Genomic DNA, 27,723 nt, shown 5'->3' on the forward strand with positions numbered 1-27,723 from the left:
TTGATTTTGGGGTGCATTGTCCTTTTAATATAATAATAACATTAACATTTCTCCCTCAGTTATACTACAGTAGAAGTATATAGTAACATAAAATGCAAAGTTAAGTAGAAGTATCTGGGGAACTTTATTGAGGACAGACAGCAAATTAACTGCAGGGACTTGGCAGCTAGGAGGTGACTGCTGGGAGGAAAATGATTTACAGGTCAGACTGGTGCTGTATCTGCCCCCCTGTTTAGCTGCACCTAAATTTAAAGCCCAGAGAACATATGCATACATGAAATTCAATACTGGTTTCTCAAATAGCTGTTGCATAAGACATAAATGTTTATATTTTTCACCTGCACATTAAGAATTAATTAGGACATGCTGTGCACATCTTGCTGCAATTTTTCTTGCTTTTACAGTTATTAACAATCCTGGTTATAAACAGAGATAGAGCTGGAACAATTAGTCAATTAATTAGTTAGACAGAAAATAAATTGTGAGTTTTTTCTCCCTTTGTCTTATGAGATAGTAAATTTAATATGTGTGGGAGTTTAGTCAGAAAAAGTAGTCATTTGTTGAACATGTTTAAAAAATTGTGGTATACATTTTTCAACAATTTCTGAAAATGTATAGATCAAATGATTAATTGAAAAAGAAAAAAAACAGTAATCTATGATAAAAATATTAAAAATGAATCAAAGTGGAAGTGCACTTTAACAAAAGATGATTTTTTTTTCTTCATTTGAAGGATTGATGCACAGACGTAAATGTATTATGCTTTTACAAGGACAAACAGCAAACATTAGAGCAAAATCATATAAAAAAAAATGCACACAATTTTGTAATTTTTTTTTTCTTTCAAGCTTTCCCATTTTATCATCTGGAGACCACAGATGAATTATCACCCCGAACCTAAGTAAAATTTAAAACCTGTTGTGTGAATCAAGGTACAGCTGTGTTATGAGTAGTTAATCCAAAAACCACTGCTTGCAACTCAGTCTTGCTGTATCATTAACTTTTAAAAAAAATCTCTTCTCAAAACCTACATTCTTATAAAAGCCTTTTATTAACTCTAACACACAATTTTTATTGCAAATGTCTTTTTATTATTGTTTTTAATTACTATTTACCATTATTTTTTATTCTATTGTTACTTCATATTTTTATAGTTTGAAGTGCCTGATTTTACTTCCCCCACTCTTAAAATGTTGTTGTTGGCATTTTCTCTGATAACAGGTAAAAACCTGTTAAAACAGCTGTTCTTGCCTACTCCGTGTACTTTGTAAGCTTAAAGTGTGTGAAAGTGACCCTACAGTAATAAGTCCTGAATCATTACTGTACAGGACACCTCATGTTCATCCTGTCTCTATCTGTTTGTCATTGTGATGTGATTGTAACGGTTATTAGAACACCTCTAAGGCAGAGCGATGCATGTAGTTTCCCAGAGCTGTCGTACTCTATATCAGCACTTATGGAATGCCTCTCGTCCAATCAAATTACTTGGTCTGAACTAACTGTTGTATAATAAAGATAAGCATATATAATAAAGATAATCTCTTTTCTACTGCAGAAATCAAACGAGACAGGGCTCCTCATGATCTGTACAAGTTCTTGATTTTATTGTAAGCACAGCTTTGTAAATGCACGGAGGAAACACAACAGTGAAAACTAGAATGTTACAAGAAGAGGAAGGAAAGAAAGACACGATGAAGAGGAGGAGAGAAAAGGGTGACATGACAGGTTTTTTTTTCAGAACTGTAAATAATACATTTCTACAAATTTCTCTGTTGAGAAAAAATAAGTGTGAGAGAAAGAGAGAGAGAGACTACGGCACGCGCAACAGAGAGAGAGAAAATAAAAACAAGGATGGGCACTCGTGCACCCCCCTGGGGGACTCTCCTAAATGACACTGTTATTGGATATTCCTTTTTAATATCATATATAGATACATATCCACTATGTGATAATAAGCCATGTCCTGTCATACTTCATGTAGTAAGCAGCACGCATTCATCTTCCCCCCTCCGTGTTGTCCAGAAGTGGACTGATCCAAGATGAGCTGGGAGAGACGGAGGACACCATGGACTTCTCTGAAAGGAGTGGACATTGTTCACATTAATTTAAGACCCCAGTCACACTGTTCTGACTGTCGATAGGACCCCGATAAAAAGTTCTTTTTTTAAAATTTAGTCTCATGCATAGCCAAGCACACAACGCCTCCTATACTTTGGATTCTGCCTATGTACTGTATTTGCTATGAGCAGGCGTGACCCACTGTGTCTCGTGTTAGTGCTGCGCGGGGTTGGTCGCTCGTACCTTTTAGGCTAATCAGCACCTTTTTGAAAGAGAGAGAGTGTGTGTGTTTATGTGTGAAAACTCCAGACATTAAAAACCGGCTGCAGTAAAACCTCATTGCGTAAAATAAATCCAAACTATGACACAATGTAAATTTACATTCCTGTCTACCTGGCCCCAGTTACTCGCTGTTCAAGAAAGACACAAGGCGGCAGCGGCGGCACCGTTTGTTCGTCTCAGCCCAGTTCTATGAACCTTATACACCCCAAAAAACGAGAACCATGCACTTCCTGTTGACATCAAGATGTTACTCAGAGGGGATAGTGTTGTGTTGGGAATATAAAGGAGCTGGAGAGGACGGACATTTCATATCTTCATCCTTGAGTGATTAGTGAGCAGGTGGAGTATGTGACAGTTTATGTTAAATCCAAATTTGAAGTTTCAGTTCAGTCTGAGTCAGAGCGGCTCCTCAGCGATGGTCAGGAGGACTGCAACACTCCTCTCTTCTGCACCACATCCCAGGAAATGTATGAGGACTGTGTGTACCTGTACCTGTGTCTGTGTGAGTGTGTGTGTGTGTGTGTGAGTGCAAGCATATGTGTGAATGTAAGCACAGAGTGTTAGGATGTGTGTTTTGTTCTCGGCCTGTGTGGGTGTGAGCTCATGAACCGATGTCTATGTTTGGTGGGCAGAGTTGCAGTTCTGTTGTTGCCCTGTGGGAGGGCGCTGTCTCTCCTATAGGCCCTCAGACGGGGGTTCGCTGCCACTGGAGCCAGACTGGGCACGCTTGATGTACAGATTCAACAACTTCAGCTACAGACAGAAACACAGACAGAAGACAAGCATGTAAATGTGTCTCTAGAGGCTGCGTCATAAAATGTGTATACTGAGTTGAAGAGCCTGTTTGCTAAAAACATGTAGTTTCTCTAGAACCTTATCATGCAAGATCTTTGTCTTTACAAAAGGTCCAGTGTCTCAGACTTAAGGGGATTTATTGGCAGAATATGGCAGGAATGGAATACAATGTTTACATTAGTGTTTAATCACCTTAGATGATGATTGTGTTTTTGTTAGTCTTGTGACACAGACAATCAGAGATCTTGGGTTCTACCTTACATTTTTTCAAACACATGCCTTTCCAGACAGGATGCTCTCTCCATTCTCCTCAGTAGTAAACACATGATGTTGCTGCCCCAATATGAAAGACCACCCTGAAGACTTTGACTGGAGTTTTTTTTTTTAAACTCTACTTGTTTCCATCTAGTTTTAGCAACAAAAGCTGGTAGTGTCTTCAGTCTCCTTTGGGCAAAACATTTAGACTGACTTGAGAGTCAGTGATGCATAAAACCCTTTAAGTAATTTCCCCCCCTAGTGTGATGGTTTTCCATGCAATTTAACATTTAGTTTCAATACACAAAGATACATTACTAAAAACAAATATATGTAAAAAAAATGCTTTGATATTGCATAAAATGTTACAAAAAGAAAAATGAAGGGGTCTCCTTACACACTAGAATACAGGCAAAGTAATAACATGTCTATATGTAATACTTAAAATAGCAGATTTCAACCTGTTAAGACACCATAACCTGCCGTGTAAAGACATAAAGATCTTGCACAGCAACACGAATGAGAAACACACACATTTTTAGCCAACTGGCTTGTGATAAAGTACACATTTCGAATGCTTATAGTTCAGGTTACCTTGCTGCTGGAGAGTTGGCTGAGGTGCGGTTTGAGGTCCTCTCCAATCACTGCGTAAATGGCCACCAAGCAGAACACACAGGCTTTCCTCACACTGCTCTCAGAGTTGTCATAACCCTGTTCAACCAGATAAAATAGATTACAAACCTGCAGGACCCTTTGTTCAAAACAAAGGAGTCAGACAACCTATTCACGTATGAATGTGTGGATATTGTGTGAGGACAGGAGGAGCATTCATTTCACAAACTTCATGAAAGAAATGAATTATCCAGTTATGGCCAAGCTTTACAAAGATTTAGAAAAACTAAGAACCTTTGTTTAAACGGTCTTACTTTTAATAAATCACAAAAACCCAAAGTTATATGTCTAATATTGCTAGTGGGGCTGTAATTTTCAGCAGTAAAACTAAGTGTTTAATACCTGTGTGTGTGTGTGTGTGTGTGTGTGTGTGTGTTACCTGTATGAGTCCTGGCACAATTTCAGGCAGCAGACTGATCAGGCCCTCGCGAGGAACTCTCTCTACAACTTTGGTCTGCATCTTGATGGCAGCCAGGTTGATGGGGTAGTCAGCTGACTGGATGATGGGACACAACACCTTGATACACTGGTCTGGACTGATGGACAACGCCAACATGGCTGCCGTCTCCTCTGCTGCTCGTACCACCTGCAGGAACATGTGTAAACATTGTCGGTATAAATGCTATAAAAATAAAACTGGGCTTAGATCACGTTACATCATCTGTGTTTTCAAAAGGGTAAATATAAAAAGAGGTAAATAAAACAGAACTTTCGTACTAAAAAAATTAAGCTGATTAAATTGAGTGTTTATGTACACGTACCTCCTTGTGGGGGTCTTTGTGAGCCTCCAGGGCCTTCATGATGGTGAGCTCTGCGTAGTTTTTGAACCTCCAGGGCTGCTTGCTGAGAATCTCCCTCAGCACACGCAGAGCCAGTGTTCGGATCACATGCTGTGAGAATTACACAGATTTAAGTTTAAAGGAGAGGAGTTCAGCATAGCCGTTATCACAGAAATGTGCGTTTACCTCTCTGTCACCCATTGTTTCGAGCAGCAGCAGCAGGATGGTCTTGAAATGTTCGTCCCACACCTGCAAGGTGTTTTCACGAATCAGCTTGAGCAACTCGCACAGCGCTGCCTTCCTCTCCTCAATGCGCTCATTGTGATTGGACAACTCTTTTAGCAGCTCGGCCACCAGCTCTGATTGGTCCAGGCTGCTATCTGTTAAAAGACAATCCAAAAAAAGCATTAGACAGTTATCATATGATGTTTTGTGTGGTGCAGTGTGTTGTTCTGTCAGAGTGAGTGTGTGTACCATCAGTGAGATGCTCGGAGTCGTCCATGCTGGTGTCTTTGCGGCTGTGTTTGAACGGAGAGTCTAAGAAGTGCTCGCGGGCTCCTCGTGGGCTAGAGGAGAGCAGCGGGGTGTTGAGGAGGGAAGTCTTGTTGTCCAGAGCCATGCGGCCTCCGTCCATCAAGTCTGACACTCTGCCGTCGGTCCCACCGTCACCCTGCAGAGAGGTAATTACAGCTGTTTAAGAGGCTCGGACTTTCAGGTCACTTTTACAGCTGTATTTTGGTTTATTTAGTCCGGACAAGATTTTTAAAAAAAAGCCTGTTTCACGTTATCGACAACTATTATTACAACCAAACCAAGAAATGTAAACATGGACAAATCACATGGACTGACAGGTAATTGTTTATCAGCAGCACTACACCAATGGAAGAAAAAAAGCAGGTTTATTCCTTGTGACTAACAGCAAGTCACAACAGACGCACTGACAGTATTGTTTTGTTTTTATTTCTTTTATTGATTTTACTGTATCTATTTTCCTTTTTATCTAACTCTATTTTAGTATTATCATTGCATTTTTTTTTTATCTGGGAACTCCTAAAATACCCATGAACAACTTTTTAACTTTCTGATATATCAACGAAAATCCTCACTCTTGGGCTGACATGCATACATACTATGGTTAGAAAGTTATCTTACATGTTTATACTGATCGATTACATAAGGATTGATTGAGAAATCACTTTCAACAGTTGACGATTAGCAGATGGATTTAACAGCAGTTAAGTTCTTTAATTCACGTTAAATGAAGTTAATCTGCTTTGCTTTCCTACCACAAACAAAATGAGCCCACTTGGAACCAAACCAAGACCAAACTTTTTTCAGGAGTTTAAACGACAGCTTCCAGCAGAATGAATAAAGAAAAAATACTATAAGTTCTTTGAAATACACTTAACAGGTTAGTTGTGAATATGTCAAAACATGCTGGACTGTGTTGTGTTTTAGTGGATACATTTATTGGATCATCTGGATCACTTCACTGACCAGGAAAACTGGCCTTTGATGTAGACACGTTGTTGACTAGATGTGATAAAAACATCCCAGTGTTGGGACTTGTGAAGGTTTCCTGTGTGTATTTACATTCAAACCACTAAATGCCATCATCTCGTGTTGGTTTGATGAGTCAGGTGTGCTGTGACTGGCGGGTTGATGACACGTGGGCTGGTCAGATTTCAGCTGCTCTTCAGGAGGAAAATGTCAGGAGGTCACACATTTCTCCTAGAGTACACTGTGTCCTTAAAAAGGGGCCGCGGTTGTTGGGAGGGACTGCAATAAGACCTGTCATGATATCTGAAGTCATAAATTTGGACTGAATGAGCACAGTATCCAGATAAGCACTTGTGGAAATATAAAAGGGAAGCTGCAAAAACCCCCTGAGTGTGATTTCCAGCAGCTGGGATCATAACACACACAATAAACATGATTTTATCAGCGGCTGGAGAGGATTAAGTTCTCAGTCATGTGTCCCAGAAACACTTAATGTATGCCTCTCAGTTCCCACGCTGCAGGCGGAGTGGTGGAACAGATCGGATGTCAGGGTTCGATACAGTACATGGAGGTAGTTACGTTTTGTGTGTGTGTGTCTGTGTGAATTTAGGCCTTTGCAAGTCTTGGAAAATATTCTGTAAGGCTAGATGAGAAGATGATCCATTACTTTGTCAGTGCAAAGTGAAATATGGCTGTAGCTTTGAGCAGCAAAAACACATCACATATCAAGAAACTGACCACTATGAAATCTTGTTTACATGTTCTTTGAGATATGTTTCTGGCTCAACTCATGACTTTAACAGTTTTATACTACTGTGGTCTTTTATGGCTGTTAGTGTGAAGACAGCTTGTAAAACTCCTGTTTGAGGAGGGTTTTTGTTTTTTTCCCCTGAAAGTAATGAATTAAAAGAAGAGAGGTTTTTGGTGTTGTATCAAACAAAAGGATCATTCTGACAGTACTATCACATTTTTAAAACCTCTGAATTAATGAAGAGCAGGCTGTCAACAGTATCAATACTTAAATACTTTTTCCAAGACCAAAAACAATACAATACTAACTTTATAGTATCACAAGTACCAAAGCCATCAGAAAATCAAAAATCCAACTGCATTCATGACAAAAACATCCATTTAGTGTGCCAAGATTTTTTTTCTTTTTGCCATGTAATCGTATAAAGAAACAAGTACGATTTTCTTTGAAACAAACTTTGCAAACCAATATGACATTGTTTACCACCCCAGGACTCAACAGTAAGGATTGCCTGCTCTCCCAGGGCAAGTAAGATGCCATGTTGGGCAAGTAAATCTGGTATAAAAGACTTAACAAAATTTCATTATCAAGTAGTTGTTGAAGTAAGTTTTCATGCAAAAGTGGCACAAAATGCTGTTTTCAGCCTCTCAAATAAGGAGATTTCCCACTTTTTTCTTTTATTGTATTAAACTGAATATCTGTGGGTTTTGGTCTGACAGAAGAAGACATTTTGAGACATCACCTTGGACTTTGAAAACTAGGAGGGACCTTTTTACACTATTTTCTGACATTTTATAGACATTCCAGCCCTAGAGTAAACATGACAATTAACTTAAGTCTTTGTTGTCATTTGATAACGGCCAATAAATAGGCCAATTTGTACAGGGGGGAGTAAAAACTGATCTGGGCAAAAAACATTACTTCCTCCACCTCCGAGTGTTAGAAAAGTCAACTCTTCATTTAAATTTCTGTTTTGTGTTCAGTGTGAGCAGCTCATAGCAACATTTAACTGCTATAGTAACACTGACCAACTGTATTGATCTATTAGCTTATTTATCAGTCAGCAGTCAGCCCACAACAGAAAATTTAAGTTAATTGTATTTCTGAGGAATTAAGGTTTTGTATTTACAACAGAACTGCACACTAAGAACTGACTGAACTTTAAAATGCATTCAATTCATGCAAAAATTTCTCTTATTGCCCCCCCAACACCTTTAGTCTTTATCTGTTGCAGTGTTCTGCCAAAGTTTCATCACATATTACTGTCTATCTGCAAACACCTGACTGAACTAGTTTTGTGATGTTTCATGAGAGAATTCTCAAAAATTGGCAGCTTGGTTAATTTTAAGTTTACTCTTCAACACATGGCTGCTGTCATCCACACAAACATCTGTAAATGTTTCACGTTGGTTCTCATCCAGAGTTATTTTGCCGTGGCTGAGTAAGAAAATGTCACGCCATATTGCTGACAATTACGGGAACATTTTTTCTTTCAAAGGAAGATTTTACACAAGCAACGGTATAGAGAAAGTAGCAACAGAGTCCCATATCAGTGTTGACATGCTGATATACACTAGGATCAACACGTACGACATCCATCTGTCTGCTCTACTGACCTCGTCTCCCTCCCGCCGTTGAACTGGTTCATTCATGTCCTCTTGGCTGCGGACACTGAAGTTCTGGATCGCCTCAGTGACACCTTTCAGCGAGCTGTAGATGTCCTCTGAGTTCATGTTCTCTGTGTCGTAGTCAAATGCACTGTACACAAACGAGACAAAAAATGGACACTGAGCCACCACTGCAGGAGTGAGTCATCAGTGTTCTCAAATAGACATAAGGAAGAGTTTTTTTCTACTACAAATGCACAACATATTTGATGACAAGTGGAAAACAATCATTTCAACGGACTACCAAAATCTGAAAATTACCTCAGAACTACAAAAACTGTATAAATCCTATATGAGTTACAGCATCCTAGAGACTAGAGACATAAATGAGACATAAATACTTTCTCTAACTAATGTGATTGAACTGAATGAACATCGGTACACTTTATTCTTTTCTACTGTATACATGTTGACCTGTTTTCATTCAAGTGATTGTTAGATGGATTTTCCATTTGATTGAATTGTGATGAGTGGATACTGAAGGCCTGCCTGTGTTGATCAAGAGAAGAGCGTGTATGCTTGTATGTGTGTATTACCTTGGTGAGGGGGTGTTCTGAGAAGTGTTGGTGGGGGAAGTGACCGGGCTGGACCAGCTGGCTGGAGATCGGGGGGTGTGGCGTGTCAGTGGGCTGCCCATTGGTGCCTGAGGAAGTGACAAAAAAAAAAAAAAAAAAAAGTTAAGCTAGAAAGAAGCATGCCATCAATGTTAAAGTATAATGATTGAAAAATTATAGCATTTGTGTCTGAATCACTCTTTAATCAGATGTGGACTAACAGAGGGTGTGTGTGTGTGCATGCGTGTTTTACCTGTGCAACATTGCCAGTGTTCTTCAGGTGGTTTTGAAGCAGCTTGGTGGCTCCGTCCTGGAAGGTTTTGGGCAGAGCTGCCAGCAACATGGTGAACTCTGGAGTATTGAGCTGAAACAACGAGATCAGCACCGACTGGGCTGCCTGTAACACAAAGAACACATCCCTCTCAGTTAGAAATGCCAATTCAATTCAAAATGCTACACTCCTCACTAATTCTAACAAAACAGTAAATATAACCCCAATTTTAGTTCACTTAAATGATCACTTTTAAAGCCTGGATGGGACTGGCCCCTGAGAATATAAAAGTGTTTAATCATGACAGAATATTGATATTCTACATTTTCTATATCTTATATCTTTTTTTCTATTTTATCCTTACTTTTATGTCTTTTTCATAACGTTTCTTTTTATTTATTGTCATTTTCAGGGTTTGTACAACTTTTGCAAAGTAAAATTTGAGTACTTTTCAAAAATTTTAAAGAGGCATTGTCAAGCTTTTCCAGCACCTTACAGTTAAAGTTTAATGTTTCAAAATGTGACACCCGTATGTAAGTAGATTTAATCTCCTATAAAACCTTGCTGAGCCAATATCCGACTTATTTCATCTTTATCTAAAAAAGCAAAATATTCAGACAGAGTGATTTATTATGAAACTAGTGAAACTACAATTTCAAGCACTTCATCCAAATCCATGCATCTCTACAAACTTTGAAAACCCTATATTAAAATTCAAATGCTGAAAGCTTTCTAGCTCCTTTAAGAACCCGGCATTTCATTGGATTCTGTTTTTTATTTTTCTGTTGCTTTGGAACTATGTTTTGGAAGGTACTATAAAAGTAAAATTTATCATTTGATCATCATTATTTCTATCCAATCACTAAACTATGTCAGGTTTATGTGTCAGCACCTTTCTGACATCAGAGCTCTTGGGTTCAGTCGTCCAGGTGATGATGCGGGAGACGGCCAGCCGAGTCTCACTGGAGTTCACAAAGTCTGGTGCTTCCATCTGTAACGTCAGCGTCTCTATATACTTCAGGATGGCCACCTTCACCTGCAACATGAAAAGACACATTAATAAAAATCATTAGTATGTTGATTGACAAGAGAAGAAACTGCATGGCCAATATTCACCTGCAAAAACACAAATACAGTAACAACAAAACTGCAAACACACACACCAACACACACACATGAAAAAGTGACACACACATGAAAAACGTTCACGGTCAGCATGTACAACCACAGCAGATTGTGCATCTCCTGCAGGTCTGAAAATCAAATGATGAATCAGTGAGAAGATCATTCATGTTCATGCTTTATAAAAACAAATCAATTAAAAAGTAAAATAGATGACAGATGACAAAACAAAGAAACCAATAAATGCGAACATTCACCGCAGGCTCCGAAACGCCACAACAACTGACTTCTGTCCTGATATTTCCCTTTGTCCTCCTCTGTCTCTCTACATCTGCACCTCAAGGACCAGAACTTCCTCCAAATCACTTAGCAGCATCGTGCGCGCCACATAATTGCTCCCCCCGGAGCGCACTGACCTGGGAGGACTGGCTCCAGGCTGCGGCCTGCTCGTCTAGAGAGCAGGCGTGGCGCCGCGCTCTGGGGGGGAACAATTTTACCCCGGACCCTCCCCTGCCTCGCCCTCGCCCGCAACACGAGCTCCGAACAGGCTTCAGAGAGAGAGAGGAGAAGCACCGCATCAATCAACGCAGAAAGAGAGGGAGACGCAGACAGGGGATGAGGGGGGAGACAAGAGAAGAAAAAGACGAGTAAGGAGGAGAGAGGAGGGAGGGAGGGAGGAAGCATGCAAAGAGTCTAAGAGTAGTAAAAAAGATGGCAAAGTAGGCTTGGGTGATTTTTAAATTTTATGATATTATTCTGGAAATCTGTCAATACAATGTACTTGTTTAGGCCACATGATGGCAGCAAAGAGCTGTGAGTTCTAGCTGGCCAACATAAATCAGAGGTTTATGGAGTTTCATGCAACAGTTTATGAGCTTGATAATGACTGCTGCACTGCAGAGATGCTCAACATCGTATTAATAGCTTTATAATGTCTACACTTACTTTTATCATGGTGGCAGGGAAAGAGCATGACTTGATCTTGCATGTACCTCTTGACATATTGAATTAATATTATATTATTGGTCCCTCCATACTTTTCAGCCTCTTTTATAAATAAGAAGTAAAAATTAGTTGAAAAAAGTTAAATAAATACATTTTCTTGTGTCTGTGCAGCCTTGTTTATTCAATGTGTTCATAGAAATGATGACGAATCCAGCTACAAAGGTAGTTTCCTTTTGCAGGGAACACCAATGCATAAATCATAAATGTTCAGGCAAGCTAAATATTCAGTTATTTGTGATGCAATTCAAATATATTTCTGCAGTTTTCTGACAACAAAAACAACAGCTAACAGAAAAATAATATATGGTAATAGCAAGAAAATTTTGCCAAGTCAAATGAGAGTGAGTCTTGAGGAAATGTATATTTGGAACAGGTGGATGAAATTGTTTTGATATCTTTCATTGCCCAAACCTAGTTGGAAGGCAGACCGATAAGGAATGAAGAAATCATGAGAGTGGGGTGAAACATCGGGCAGGAAAGGGTGATGGTGGGAGGGGGCGGTGTGATAGAGGGATAAAGAGGGAGAGTGAGTGAGGAGTGAAGTAGCAGAAACTGAGGATAAGGTTAGGAAGGTGAAGGAGTGACACTGGTGTGGCAAGACATTGCTGTAACAGAAGGGTTAGTGAGGGAGGGGGGGAGGAAGGAAAGAACGAGAGGATGGATCAGGAGTTAGAGGAGGAAAGCTTGAGGGGAGTGTCCACACTATAGCAGAGCATAAAGCCAGTGGAGTGGCTACATCATTCGCTATCCAATCACAGCCCAGGATTCAGGGTTTTGTGGGGTTGTGGGAGGCAGCGCCAGCATGGGCAGGCATGAGGTCATATCAGTACAGCAGTTACCATGGTTACATAGTCCCTGAGTTTCCAGCCGTATGTCCATCCTTCCTTCCTTTGCTCAGATCTTCAGACACTCAGCTCTTTCATATAAACACACACACATATACTGAATGAACATGTCATTTACCTTGAGGTTGGGCGTCTGTGTCTGGTCCACAGTGAACCTCATGAGAATAGTAAACTGCAGGTCATTGGGGAAAGACTCACTGTCAGAGAGAAAAAGAAATCCTCACTAAAACTTCCAGCATACACAGAAACATCTCAAGAGTAAAAAAAAAAACATCTTGACAGGTGAAGATAAATGTCTGTATTACCACAAAATTAAGAGGTAAAACTATTTATGTACATGAGAGAAGGAAGTACTGATCATCAAGAAGTATCAAATCTAATTTTATATACATTTAAACACACACACACATTATATAAAACAAATACTCTAAGTGCTAACACATCTCATCAGCTAGTAAATGGATGTTTGAGCTTAAAGGGACAGTTCAGATTTTTAAATGTGGGGTTTTTGGAGGTACTTATTGATAGTGTACAGTTGATGCTTGTTGGCATGCCCACAGTTTGGAGCAGAGAGGAGTATCAACATGAAAGCTAAGCAACGTACTGCTAACCCTTTAAATTATTCCTACACATACTGTTCTCAAATGGCAAAAGTGAACCTCTATGCTCATATATAATTTACCTTACACCTATATTACCAATCTATCAGCAACTTCTGTACCCTAATGCCAGTATGTATATGTAAAGTGTGACACCCACCGTGTGACATCCAGGGCTCTCTGAACTTTGGCCTGTACGGAGCCGAGCAGGTCAGCTCCCATCTTCTTCAGCAGCTGTGTGAGCAGGACGAACAACCAGTCCTGCAGATCTTCCTTATGGACCTGGATGAAATCTACCAGCGTCTCCAGGAACATACTGAAAACCTAAACACATACATACAGTTTGGGTCACACGACGACTCAGTCACTCAAGAGCAGGAGTGTCACGATTCTCAAAATTGATGATTTGCTTTTTTGGTGACCAATTTTTTATAGTTTTTTTTACCCAATTACACAAATTATACACAATTAAGTACAGAATACAAGAGAAAACAAAAACAGGGGCGCAGGTGAGCCATCCCCGTGACCAAATCTATGATTTGATTTGACTTGACTTCGAGGTCGTAGTTAAATTAGATTTTCCAATTTAACTTTTTTTTTCCACCTATGGCTATGTTATTGTTAAACTACAGAGTCTTGATTTGTAAAGTTCAACAGATTATTGGTTTTGCTGCAGGGTACTGGCAAGCTACACTGTGTCATCTCTGAAATGTGTTTTGTTTTTTCCTTGGACTCATGCTGGACGAAAAGTAGACGGGGTGAAGACAAAAAACACTGGGAAGAACTGCCAGTTGATTTAGAATTGAAATCGTGACACCCCTATTCGATAGTTAACACGCACACATGCATGCATACACATAGCCCTGCGTTTACAAGGCATCATGTGAAGTTAGTGGTTATTCACTCATCATTGCAGCAGCCCACCTTCATTCCCAATCACCAATTAAAGGGACAGTTCACCCCCAAATCAAAAAGACATATTTTTCCTCTGGTCTGTAGTGCCATTTATCCATATAGATAGTTTCTAGTAGAAATAAAATAGTTCTGGTAGACTGAATTGCAGGAAGAAAATAGATCCTATGTGAAATTGCTCAAAGCAAGATCTGGGGTTCATGATTCCCGGAAAGAAAATTCTTCAAATGTATTTTTATGACACTTTGAGCTCTGTTATATTTGAGAGAAGGTAGATATTTCTACAGCTGGCATCTCCAAAACTCAGCAACTCATACCAAAAATATCTAGATAGATTAATAGCACTACATGTGAGTGGAAAAATACGGATTTTTGATTTTGGGGTGGTCTGTCTGTTTAATCATAAAATCACCCAAATTATTAATATATTAATATAAGAAGGCAACCACAATAAGACAAGAATTAACAAACACCAATCAGATTGTGTGGTGACTGTCTTTAGCAAGATAGTATAGTTAAAGGCAGCATTATGTCAGGCAGGTTAGTCTGTGATTGTTATGTTGTTGCCCTGATAACTGGTTATCCGATCAGATTAATAAAGCAGATATTCATCCAAACATGTAAATACAATTATACTGATGGGCCAAACTTACTCTCTACAGAGAGTTCCAGGGAGGGGTGGCATGGGGAAGAGAGAGACACATCTGTTAGCATCCTGAGAAAAAAATACCCAAATCTACTTAGTGTGAGTCTTCACTCACAATCTTGACTTACAATCCGCACTTTCAATCCAACATTTTCAAAATGGAAACAGAATCAAACAGATAAGAGCGACAGCATCTTTAAAAATGTGAAGTGATGTTTTGTGCACACTAGGAAAAGACCTGAGAACTGAGAGAGAAGTTGAAAAACATGGAGAATGAAAAGTGGGAATGGTGTGGGATAGATAAGATGAAGGCGGGATCCATGGTGAGATGCAGTACCTTGAAGGAGGCTGAGCTTATACCGGATTCTGCTGTGCCGTACACCCTGCCGGAGTCTCGCTGAAATTCATCAAATCGTCATATGTCAAATGAGGGGGAAAAGGGGGAGGGCTCTCACACACCTTACGACATGTGTGAGGCAATGGGCAATCAAAAAAAAAAAAAGAACGGCCAAAGAAAAGTGGCAGTGTTAGAGAGGGCGAACTGCAGCTGGTTAGTTGGAGAAGAGAGAAGAGCTGGCAGCCCACATATTTGTGTGTGTGTTTACGTGAGTGTGTGCAGTCAGTATCTTCGCTTCAGATTGCAGTAAGGGGAAAGAGAGCGTATGGCAGTGAATGCAGTGAGCACAGCCAGCGGATTGGCTGCTGAACAGTGACAGAGCAATCCCACAGAACGGCGGGCGGAGAGTGTGAGGTCACATGCACACTCAGGCGTGGCATACTGTTAGAAAACAGTCTGTCGGACACTCTGCATGCCTGTGTTTATGTTCACCTGTGTATATCTGTGTGTGTGTGTACATCTGAGGACACAGCTGTGACCTGCTTATCCTGTCTTTACCTCTAAAGATCATGTGCGACTACTAAAATGTGTCTGTGTGGAATGACAAACAGATCCTTGTCTTTATTTTGGCAGAATCCGGTACAGTGAAGGATGGTGGAGTCAAATAAAATCAAAGTGGGTGAATGATGAATCTGTGTGAAATTATATTATAAATGAATGCTGTGCGTCTTGTGCAAGTCCTTGTGCTGCATGCACTCATACCTTACTGTGAGGGTCTGCAAACATCCTGGTGAAGATTTCACACAGTCTCTTCAACTCTACCCGACTGCAGATCAACAACAAACACAGTTAGGTGAAAATCAACAATTGATTTATCTTTTGAAAACACACAAGTCTGTAATGGGGCTGACCTGAGGGTGCGTTGGTTCTTAAGCAGTGCCTGCAGTCCCAACAGTCCCTCTTTCCTCTCTGACCAGTTGGCACTGGCACAACGGTTCAGCACCTGACAAGAAGCACAAACACGGCCATCACATAAAGGCCTGTTTTTGCAAATTTATTATTGCACATCCAAAAGTGATGTTAAAGGAGTACCTACAGTGTCATAGCTTGAAGTGTAGAGTCACTGACAAAACTGCTGCATTTGACAAGTTGGGAGTAAGAACGCGGTGTCAATAAAAATAATCTGGACGGCTACGGGCAAAGTGCAGCTGATGTTTATAATACTTTACCACTGCTATATATATGGTTATATATATATATATATATGTTACCCAAGTATGTAAACTGAGCTGAAACTCAATATCAAAGACTCAAATCTCAGGATTTCTGCAGTGAATCCAGTTCCTGCACTAATGGCACCAATTTCCTCACTGCAAAGTTGTAGTGCTCAAATTCTTGTAAACAAACTTGTATGTTTATAGTCAATTATGTCAAATCTGTGTGAGGCTGAGCATTACAAGAGTAGTTTTTTAATGTAATGTTTTTGAATGTATCCTTTATTCTATCTGCCTTGTGTACTCTCTTTTTACCTCACTGTTTCAATCTCTTATTTTCATAAAGGGCCTTCTCAGGATGCTGAAAATGAGCATCTGCTATAAACACTCTGATAAGTGCACTGGACAGCCTGTTTGTTTATGCATGCTGTGTCTGACCCTATCAGATAAACAATAAATAAATAAATAAATAAATTCAGGTCTGATGTTTTTCAAATGTTAGGAATGCACTATATGTAATAATATGCAAAGTAATGTGTGATACTGCAGAATCAACTGCAGTATTTCAGAGTTTTCTGCACGCCACTGGAGGAAAGACATATCTGGCCAAGTAGAGAAAAAGGACAAGATGCACTATAATGCCCTGATGTCTATCAGGTTCACAGAGTTTTCTGTACTGCTGTTGTTGCCAACCTCAGCTACGTCTTCTGTCTGTCTCATGTAGGTGGGGATGGCTCCTCCATTCCTGGAGCTGTAGGACCTCTCTGAACAGGCACTGGATGCATCACTGTTAGCATCATCGTCAGAGTACATGCCATAGTTTTCGTACCGCCGCCGCGCTGGCTTCTTCTGCAGGTGAAAGACAGTAAGGGAAAGGACATGGAATTAAACTCAAAGTGAAGGCAAAGTATTAGCAGGCATAGGCAGATAACATTTACTCACATACCTAGCTTAAGAAAACAACACAACTTAAGGTACACACACAACACACAGGTAAGAGGCAGGAGAAGAAGCTGACCTTAGACCGCATGTCTCCCAACAGCTGACAGCATTAAACAAAGGTAGAAACCAGGGGTTAGTTAACTTACACACACACACACAAACAAACTCCAGGTGGTGTGAGATGCATATGGCGACAGCTTCCTGGAATGTGGTCAAAAGTTGTAAAGTTTTTTATATGTGTACGCTGTATTTCCTCAAATAAAAATGGGTAGTCAAATACAAGCTGGGTCCTAAATAATGGTCAAGGTTGTGGCTGACAATGATGATGTCTCAGCCAAACAGTTTGCAAGTACATTGTAATTGCGGTTTAGGATTCTTGCAAGTCAGTGACTTTTCTACCACTTGTTCATACAGATATTTCACAATAAAAGCCTTAGTAATAAATAAAAGGGTTTCTGTCCACTGACAAAACAGGGTTTATATATGAAATAGATACAAGAAGTGTTGTTTTTATACTAACAGTGTAATGCACTAACTTTAACAGGTCAAACGGGACAAATCAAGATGAAACTTTGAACTAAAATACAACTCAGACTCCAAAAAAGGTGGACGCTGTGTAAAACAATTGTAAACAGAATGCAATATTTGCAAATATTTTTGGATTTAAATTTAATTGAATACAACACAGAGACAAGATATTTAATATTCACACTAATAAACTTCATTGTTTTTGTAAATATTCACTCATTCTGACTTTGATGCCTGCAACATGTTCCATATAAGTTTGGGCAGGAGTATGTTTACCACTGTGTTGCATCACCTTTTCTTTCAACTACACCCACTAAGTGTTTGGGGACTAACAAAACTAACTGTGGAAGTTTTGAAAGCATAATTCTTCTCCATTCTTGCTTGATATATGACTAAGTGCTCAACAGTCCAAGCTCTCTGTTGTCGTATTTTGTGCTTCATAAAACATCACATATTTTCAATGTAAGAAATGTCTGGACTGCAGGCAGGCCAATCTTTTACAAGAAGACTATTAAATTCCCCATGATGCCATGAGCACTAACACACTCCCATTTAGGCTTGGGTGGTATCAAGGTATTACTGTATACCAGTGTATTAAGAAATCCTGACAGTACGATATTCAATATTGTCAAAAATACAGATGCTTGTCTTTCTATTTAACAGTACTGAGATGCAGTATTGTAGTGTGCAGCTTACACCACCAGGGACTAACTAATTAAAAAGAAGAAAAATGTCTCTGTCTCTGTTCTGTTGGATTAAGTCCAGACTGTAACAGTTAGTTAACAAACGTGCAGACTACTATTGTGAGAGAATAACTTCAGCGAGCATTACAGAGAGACAGAAGCAAACTAATTTCTGGTGACAGTTACGTTGAATGTATGCTGAGCGAAGGGAAAGGTGAGCAGGGACATATTCATTCTAGAAGAACACATACATAGACTGCGCTGTAAAACTACAGTTTAGGTTTGAGTTTGTCAGTGAATAAAGGCTGAATCTTCTCAAGACCAAAGTACACCCTGGTAAAATGTCATGCCTGTGCCCATACCATCACAGATGCTGGCTTTTTGACTTTTGCACTGGTAACAATCTGGATGTTCATTCTCATCTTTTGCCCTGTCAAACCCAATCATGATAACCATGATATCACCTGTTACCAATTCACTCCGTTAACTTTTGAATGTTCCAAACATGTTTTTGTGAACATTCGACAACTCTACCAGTCTTTTGCTGCAGCCACCAAACTTATTTGGAACGTGTTGCAAGCACCAATTTCAAAACAGAGGGAATTAGACGCCTATCTCTAATACAAGCCTACTTGAAATAAAGGCCTGTTAACTTCTGCAAATTAAGTATATAAAGGCTCCGGTCAGTATTTGAATAAATATTGTATGTTGGCAAATGTTTTCATACCAGTGCATCTGCAAGAGCCTCTTCTACATCTGAGCCCGTGTTGAGGACCCTCATGGCACTGACTGAAGACGACAGACGACTGGACTGACTGATGCCAAAACCTGATCCTGCAGAGAATCAGACAGATAGAAAGAGCGAGAGGAAGGACAGAGTGAGAGCAGGAGAGAAAACGTTAGACTTGAGAGCTAAAATTGTCGTTTATCTGTATCTCACTCGTCCACTGATGATCCACCATCCTTTTTAACATTTACTCAACCAACTCACACGCTCCACATATTCCATGAGCATATCCTGTAAGTTGACGTAATGACTGGTTAGCAGGTGCCACTGGGGGAGAAATTATGATTGATAGAAAACACAGGAGAAGGTGCTGGTGCCCCTGCAGAGAAGGGGCAGCCAAGCTAAATAAAGAAAACAAATGGGTAAAACTGGCAGAATGGTTGTCAGCTGGCAACTGAACGGGCGGAAACATGCGATTCCACTGGAAGGTTCGACGTCCTGGAGCAGAATGTAAAAATGAAAACACGGAGGCTGATGGACAACAAAAGAAACAGGCTGACAAATAATACAGGAGAAAATGCGTGGCACTAAAGAAGAACAAAAAGGAAACTGAACGGACAAAAAATTAAGGCAGAGTGGGTGGGTGAGGTACGGAGAAATAGATGTACTCAGCCTTCACCTGCAGCCCCAAAAGTATCAGGTGTGTGGAGAGCTCCGGTGGAGCGAGAGTAGCTCCGCGTCGCTGCAACCAAGATTAAAACACACATACAGAGTTTAACACTCACACACGCTCACACGAGACAAACACACCTAAGACTGATCGAACAGTGTGTGAGAGTAGAAAGACAGGCTGAAAAGCATGCAAGTAATTTCTTTTTTTTTTTAACCACCCTCAACTTTTAAACTGTTGAGATTTTTATAAGCCTATGTTTATTTGGTTTGAGATGACTTTATATAAAAAAGGAAGGGTTTTCTCTCCTTTGTGGTGTTACTCATCTTGATTTTACAAGTCATCTCTCCTGGGTACCCGTCCGCTACTGCTACTCACCAAGAGGTGTGAAGGAGCGTACGGGGCTGGTGTCCCGGCTGCTCTCCCTGCTGGCCTCTCTGCTGCAGCCCTGACTCATACTTGGCCGAGGGATACGACTGCCCCGAGCTAACGCCACCAGGGTTACAACACCGCACCGCAGCAGAGGAAAAGGTGAAGGGTAAACAGGGTAAGGAGGAGCAGCAGGGGAAAGAAAAGTGGTAACAAGGTCAAGGACAAGGGGGAGAGACATAATGACAACAAAAAGACAAAGAAGAGAGACAAACATGAGCAGTGACAAAGAAGAGAGAGGGGAAGGTAACATAGATAAAGACATAAATAAGATAGAACAGGTAAAAGTGACAAAGAAAGATGAGTATGAGCACAGGTCTACTGGCTCAGAGGGAGCATCTCAACAGCTGGTCACTTCTTTTTCATGATATTTTCATCTTAGAGGGCTAAGATTAAGGTTGTAACTAGAAATTATTTTCATTAATGATTACTGTGCCAGTAATTGTCTTAATTGGGACTGCAAGAACAGATCATTGTCTTTACGGGTTTATCAGTCTATAAAATGATGAGGTTTAAGGTCTTTCAATGACTTGTTTTGTCCGATCAACAGACCAAAACCAAAGATATTCTTTTTAAAATTACAATTACAATTTAGAATTAATTATTAACTTCATATCAGAGAAACAAGAATTTTAAAAAACTGGCAAGTTTGCTCAGAACCAAGGTGAATTTTGGGTATTTTTTACTAAAAACATTACTTAAAGGTCCAGTGTGTAAGATTTACCAGGGTTTATTGGTAGAGTACGGTAGAAATTGAATTCAATAATCATTAGTATGTTTTCATTAATGTATATTCACCTGATAATAAGAATCATCATGTGTTTGTTACCTTAGAATCGGCCCTTTATCTCTACAGAGAGCACAAGTTCTCTTCTAAACCAAACTAAACCAAGCACTGCTGTATATTCTCCTACAGCTCTAGAGCGTTAGGAGGTGTTTGCAATCTACAAGTTTGCCACTAGATGCAACTAAACCTTACATACTGGTCCTTTAAATGATTAACTGACTATCAAAATTATTGCAGATTGATTTTCTGATGGCTAATTGTTGCTCTACATGAGATGCACCTAAAAGTAGCACAGAAATGCTGGACTCACATTTAAATGACATACAAACACTCAGGCCAACAGCCCTGCATCTCACACACAAACACACAGAATAGAAAAGGAAGTGAATTGAGATGAATTTAGAGATCGAGGGGTGGGCGAGGGGGTGGATCTGCGTTTTCATCCAGTAGCATCACAATCAACTTCGCCGTTCATTGCTCTGTTCATCACCTTCAGCATCTAACCAGCCAATCAGGGTTAATCACAGCCGACCAAAGGGGTTACAGAGAGCCCTGATAAAGCTTCACTGCTCCTGCTAGAAGCTTCATTCAATGGGCATTGACAACAGGTTAGTATAGGGAAGGACATCTGCTGATCATGAGCACCCATCACCATAACAACACAGCCACGAAGCCAGAGAGGTTAGAGAGATGGGCTCTATGAGGCTGAGGCAGTGAGCTACAGCTTGGTGGAGGGATTGGGAAGGCAGGAGAAACTGTCAGATTTGTAGTGATGGATGGAGATAAAGAATGAGGAACGATTTTAAGATGCAAATAGATTGAGAAAAAGATGTGGATGGGAGGATGTTTTGGTCGAGGTCAAGTCCTTACCTCCTCTGCTCGCTCCGTTGTAGATGGAACTAATGCTGGAAGGAGCTTAAGGACAGAAGCAACAGGGGCAGGAGGAGAAGGGCAAGAGGAGGAAAAGGTAGAGAAGGAGCAGGGGGGGAAAGTTAAGTTGAGATCCAAAGATTTATCAAAAATTGAGTACAGCTGTGCGTGCTTGTATCACTCAGTATTAAAATTTGAATAAACCATCATATACATTTTAAGCAGTTGTCCTAAAAGTGCAGGAGGACAAATATAAAAGGAAGAAATTTATTTGCTCAGCTGTAATGAATGAAATCAAAGAAAAACATGTGTGCATGCTGAAGCTTCCCTTTAAGAAACAGTGACTGTTTACTTACCAACAGACAGACGGGTGGGGGAAGAGTCTCTGGAACAGCCCTGGCTGCGCGGGATGCGGCTGCGTCTGTGTCCGTCTCCACCGGTAGCCAGCACCCTGTGAGCCCCTGTGCTCATGGTGCTCAGGGCTGTACTCGTCAGTACACGACCTGGGGAGCCACTTCGACTGCCAGCTTTGGTGAGAGAAAAGGACAAAAATGCAAAGAAAACAAAGTCAGAGCCTTACTCTTGCAACAAGTGACATTTAACAGGGAAACATGTGAGACTCCCACTAATGTGAGAAAATGGTGACTAGTTTTGTGTACTATACAAGTACTACTACAGTTCTTAGTGACACTAGTTTTCAAAAGTATGCATGTTAAAATAGACAAGTCTTAACGGAAACCTGACAGTGTTTGATATCCTTGGAAAGAGGATTCTTGGGGGCAGGAGATTTGAAACCGCAGCAAGAGAAAGTGTATTTTGACGTGACTATATTTTTGACGTTCTGACAGCTATTTGTACAAAATCTTTTAGAGAAACAAAATAAATAAAATGTCATAAAAGTGACAACATAATTACAATTTTACAGGCAGCTCTCCTGTCGTTTTCAAGGACAACAATATGAGGTTTAATCAAGGTCTCAAGTTTTCCTCCCCATGACACCCTGTCTCCAAATGCAAAGCCCACAGTGTGTCTAACTCTACAATGGCTCAGGTTACTATCAACGTGAGGACAAACAGCTAAGGAGAAGCTGCTCTGCAGTGCTGAATATTAAGTGTGTGAACAGACTTTTGGGGAAAAAGCTCCAGGGCTCAACACATGAAGCTGGACCTTGACTGATTTCAACTTTACTGAAAATGAGCACGCAGACCAAACTCTCTTTCACTCTCTCTCTCATTGATACACAAAAACTCAACTTAAGCCACACACACAAACTCAAAACATGAGAACTACGTTTTTATTTACTAGTACAACGTAACACAGCTAAATACATACATCTAAATGATGGGAAAAAGCTAAACAGGGACTGATATAGTATTTTGAGGACAACTTGACCACAATTTGTAACTTTCAAATAAATAGTAACTGATCATTTATTCATTTTTACACTTCTCATGTAAAGAAGACTTGGAACTACCTGAGGCTGTGTTACACCTGTTTTGTTTGTTTAAGCTAATGTGGTTTCTAACAACTTACAATTATTTTCATTATTGATTAATCTAATGATTAATTTCAAGATGAACTGATTATTCATTTGGTCTTTAAAATGTCAATTGTGAAAAATGGTCATCACAATTTCAGTGAACCTAAAGTGTCGTCTTCAGATTGCTTCTTTTGTCCAACCAGCAGTCCAAAACCCAAAGACTCTTCATTTACTATCAAAAACAACAAAGAAAGCTGCAAATGTTTACATTTAAGAAGCTGGAACAAGCAAATGTTTAACATTTTTGCTTGAAAATGACTGAAGCGATTAACTGATTAGCAAAGTAGTTGGCAACAAATTTTCTTCACTTTCTTCACTAGTCGAATAATTGACTAATCTATTTGTATCTACTTGACCCTGTTGACCTGTTTTCCAATCATTTCTATATTTAAGCTAACATGGATTCTGCAAATGTCTGTATTACAAAAATATGATGCTGATAAGACAGTGAACTATGTAAAAGTGTTATGACACCCAATAAAACCTTTAAGAAATGTAGAATTATTATTATTATTATTATTAATTATTACAAATTGTGTAGGGAAAGATCTTCATCCTTTTTTCAGGGAAAATAGTTGTCTCAATCTTTAGGCTACATCCAGGCACACATAAGGGTGCAAAAACACAAGGCTCCCAAAGCAGTGTGTTTAGCATGATCATAGAACAGCCATGTTAACAGTCTGTGACTACAAATCCCAGCATGCCTCAGCCAGAGTGGAAGGAGCCTTAAGTGACCTTTTCTGGGTGCACGTGAAGGAGGGGGCAACAGAGGAAAGGCAGTAAAGATAAAGAGCGGGTAAAAAGAAATAGCGTTGTAATCTTACCACCAACAGGGGTAGCAGACTGAGATCCTGAGCCATTAAGCCCATTGGTTGGGAGGAGGGGGAAAGCAGAGGCGAGGGGGAAGGAACAGCAGATTAAACCATATGAATTATGGGTGTTAGCGCAAAAAAAGGCGTCATGGGAGTTAGAACACAGTACGATGGGAGCGCATCCTGGTGTTCCATATCAAGAATGAAGGCAAAGCTGAAGCACTTTGATTAAATAAATCCATTGATTAAAGAGAAAGCAACGACTAAAAAAAATGGACTGCTAAAACAAACACACACTGAACCAGCTGCAGATGATAGCCTGGGAGAAGCAGTGCATGTTGGGACAGCTGGCATATGTATGAAGTGAAGCCTGTTCACAATGAGGAAAAAAAATGCCTCAAAAGTAAATATGCTCAAAAACAGCCATACACTCTTTGACAAACACATACGCAGAAATCCTTCTAAGCCTCTGTTCAGCTGCCATTTCCTCTCCTTCTATTATTCTGAGGTTTGGTCTTTTATCTAAATGTCCAGATCTGACTGGTGCACTGGGCTGTTGTCCAATCACTGTCCACTTTTAAAACTGGTTTCCAAGCTGGCACCAAAGCTGCAAGCAGCAAGTATTTTTGGAGTGCAGGTACACACAAATCTGTTTTATGTGGTGCAAAAGAAGCTAACTCAGTGGCTTGAGATCCTCCATGCAGTGTTAATTTTAAAAGCAAATTCTGAATTAGTTTTAGTCATAGTCTTTTGAATAAAGTTCCATTTAGTTTGTAATTTTTTTGTCTTGTTTTACAATCCCAATTCCCAAAAAGTTGAGACACAGTGTAAAACGGAAATGAAAACACAACACAATGATTTGCAAATCTATGTAGCTACATTCAACTGAATATAGCACAAAGAAAATATATTTAATGTCCAAACTTTGAACTGCTGCTCATATCTGTAAAGGCACCATTGGTGCTGAAAGGTACATACAGGTTTTGGAGCAACATTTGATGATAATTTCAGTAAGATAATGCCAAGACACATTCTGTATGCGTTACAACAGCATGGCTTTGTGTGGCCCAAAAGACATTTCTGCAGCAAGTGCATGCTGGTCAACTTTCCAAAAAGATCAGTACTATCCAAATGTGTACATCTAACCTCACTACCACACAAAGACATTAGATCTTTTCCAACTTGTCCCTCGCTAACATTTTCATCATTTTATTTTTGTTAACGAAAGTGTCAATAGATTTCTTAGTTTTTGTCATCATAAATTACTTGTTATTTAGTTATCATCTTGTTTTTGTCAGTGAAAAAATGACAAAAACTATGAGTCAACAAAATTAACACTGCCTTTTTAACAACCTAAATGACAGCCAGAGCTGGGCTAGAGCAGCAGGGATAAGCTGTCCACCACACCATCCTCAGTGATGAGACACAGCATGCATAGAAAACATATATTTAAAAACACGCACTCACTGCTCTTCACACAAAACACCTTGATCAGAATGAGTGTGATAGCATGTGGGCCACCATTCCCACTGTGGTACACAGATAGAGACACACACACACACACACACACACACACACACACACACACACACACACACACACACACACACACACACACACTGACACACACACACACTGACACACACACACTCTGACACACAAACAGAATACCTGGTGTGCAATCGGATTCGTCCGAACCTGAAGGCACAAAAACATTTACATGGAGCTTATCGTCACCATGAAGGTAACAAGTCATGAAACTCCACAACAAGAGCCTGAGAAACTACAAGCACACACTCCAAAAAGCTCACACACGCCATTTTGGTTGCTCTGTGTGCGTTTATGTAAGTGGACTTGTGTTATGCCGTATGTTTCAGAGGGAGGCGGGGGGTACATACGTTGTGACTGGGAGACCATCTTAGTGCGGCTGCGTCCTCGTGAGTCCACCTGGCTGGACACGCTGCTGGCAGTGGACAAGGGCTGCTTGGTACGTACACGACCTGTGTGTGTGTGTGGAGCAACAAATATGGTAAAAATACAACACTCTCACAGCTCCTACTATGCTAAAAAATGAAGCCGAGAACCTAAGAAGCACTACAGCTGACAGAAAGCTACTAATACTGGAAGCTGCTGAACAGGCGTCAGACCCTAAACTAGACACTCAGATTCAGCCAGGTGCACAGACAGGTTAATACTCCAGGGATGCTTCAGTGGATTAGGAACCAGTCTCAGTAAGTATAAAATTACACTCTGACACTGATCATGACCCAACTACAGTGGAAACTGGTTAAATGGATCAAAAAGTATTCAGACAGAATTGTTCTTTAACAAATGTTTAAATAAGTTGCTTATAACAATCAAGTAGTCTATTTACAGTGTTTATCTGGGGTCTTTTCATACAAGACATCATATGGAATTCTTTTTCAACTACATCTTTTGACTTTACTCCTCTATAATATTTTGCCTCATGGTAGCCTGTTAGCTTCCGGCTGGCTAGAAAGCCATCTTCTCAAGGTGAGAAACATAGTCTCCCCGAATCTATGATAAACTGCAAGAAATGAACAAATGAGATGCAGCAATGCAACTACATTAAGCTATATTTTATATACAACTGTAATGAACTGTTTAATACTGTAGTGTATTTGTAATTATACAGTTCTGCAGCTAGGGGTCATCTCACATTAAAACCATAAGATTGGCCATAGTTTGATGACGTCATGACGTGCCATGGGATCGTGGGAGTTGTGATCTTCACTGATAAACAACCAACATAGCTAATGAAAATCTGTCTGACAGCTCAGGCAGAAAATCTGTCTGACAACTCAGGCAGAAATTATGTTCATGGATGACAATATTTAAATTTTATTCGTGCCTCTGGCTTCCTTCTGCTCTCTGATGTATCTGACGTATCCTTTATTTTCCTAGAAGTTCCTAGCAACTAGCTAGCAACAGCTAGCAAGAAATATAGCAATACTTTCAATAAGTTACAGATATCTCTGATTTGAACATTGTTGGAAACAACTGGGATATAAATACATGACTCAATGAAATATATAAAATATGTTGAGTATTTTTGGACATTTTAATGCAGAAATGTTATATATTAAAGCTTTAGTTTGTACAGCAGTTTGACAAGCATTTGAAACAGCTGTACTGTATTTTGAAACCGTCCACAAAATTCAGTAAATAACAAAGTTGGCCATTTCATTCATTTATTTTCATGTAACAAATATAAAAATGCCAATTAGATTGTAATCTGCATGAGAAATAAAGAAAAAAAGTTGGAGATGTATGTGATCACTGTAAGCTGTTTCCACTGTAGTTATTTAAGTTTTATTCAAGTGTTGATTGAGTTTTGTGATGAAAACAATCCACTTACAGCTGCAATTTGTGTTTATCGTTCTATTAAAATACTTCAAACAAGCAAAGACATAACTGAATTTCACAATTAAAGTGAAATTCTCTGATGGC

The 27,723-nt window shown here is 39.8% G+C and overlaps 1 protein-coding gene across 2 annotated transcripts in view; it reads right to left on the reverse strand.

Moving 5' to 3' along the window:
• Nucleotides 1–1,582: 1,582 nt before the first annotated feature.
• Nucleotides 1,583–27,723, reverse strand: part of clasp2 (cytoplasmic linker associated protein 2) — a 74,027-nt gene continuing 47,886 nt past the window's right edge. Inside the window, exons 20-44 of one of the 2 annotated variants that reach the window (XM_084739037.1) lie at nt 26,151–26,252; nt 25,924–25,950; nt 24,265–24,291; nt 22,257–22,427; nt 21,901–21,945; nt 20,193–20,300; nt 19,824–19,886; nt 19,145–19,251; nt 16,958–17,113; nt 15,962–16,053; nt 15,813–15,876; nt 15,051–15,110; nt 14,721–14,723; nt 13,316–13,479; nt 12,675–12,753; nt 10,477–10,620; nt 9,567–9,710; nt 9,296–9,402; nt 8,709–8,850; nt 5,316–5,511; nt 5,028–5,221; nt 4,824–4,952; nt 4,442–4,648; nt 3,985–4,101; nt 1,583–3,093 (exon numbers count right to left, since the gene is read on the reverse strand). In XM_084739037.1, coding sequence (XP_084595163.1) covers nt 3,016–3,093; nt 3,985–4,101; nt 4,442–4,648; nt 4,824–4,952; nt 5,028–5,221; nt 5,316–5,511; nt 8,709–8,850; nt 9,296–9,402; nt 9,567–9,710; nt 10,477–10,620; nt 12,675–12,753; nt 13,316–13,479; nt 14,721–14,723; nt 15,051–15,110; nt 15,813–15,876; nt 15,962–16,053; nt 16,958–17,113; nt 19,145–19,251; nt 19,824–19,886; nt 20,193–20,300; nt 21,901–21,945; nt 22,257–22,427; nt 24,265–24,291; nt 25,924–25,950; nt 26,151–26,252 — 2,726 coding nt within the window. In that variant the 3' untranslated portion in view covers nt 1,583–3,015. The remainder of the gene's footprint in view (nt 3,094–3,984; nt 4,102–4,441; nt 4,649–4,823; nt 4,953–5,027; nt 5,222–5,315; nt 5,512–8,708; nt 8,851–9,295; nt 9,403–9,566; nt 9,711–10,476; nt 10,621–12,674; nt 12,754–13,315; nt 13,480–14,720; nt 14,724–15,050; nt 15,111–15,812; nt 15,877–15,961; nt 16,054–16,957; nt 17,114–19,144; nt 19,252–19,823; nt 19,887–20,192; nt 20,301–21,900; nt 21,946–22,256; nt 22,428–24,264; nt 24,292–25,923; nt 25,951–26,150; nt 26,253–27,723) is intronic. The other variant, XM_084739036.1, reaches the window with a different exon arrangement.

The sequence above is a fragment of the Lutjanus erythropterus genome, chromosome 16 (assembly GCF_056507025.1).
Source record: "Lutjanus erythropterus isolate fLutEry1 chromosome 16, fLutEry1.hap2, whole genome shotgun sequence".
Classification (NCBI taxonomy): domain Eukaryota; kingdom Metazoa; phylum Chordata; class Actinopteri; order Lutjaniformes; family Lutjanidae; genus Lutjanus; species Lutjanus erythropterus.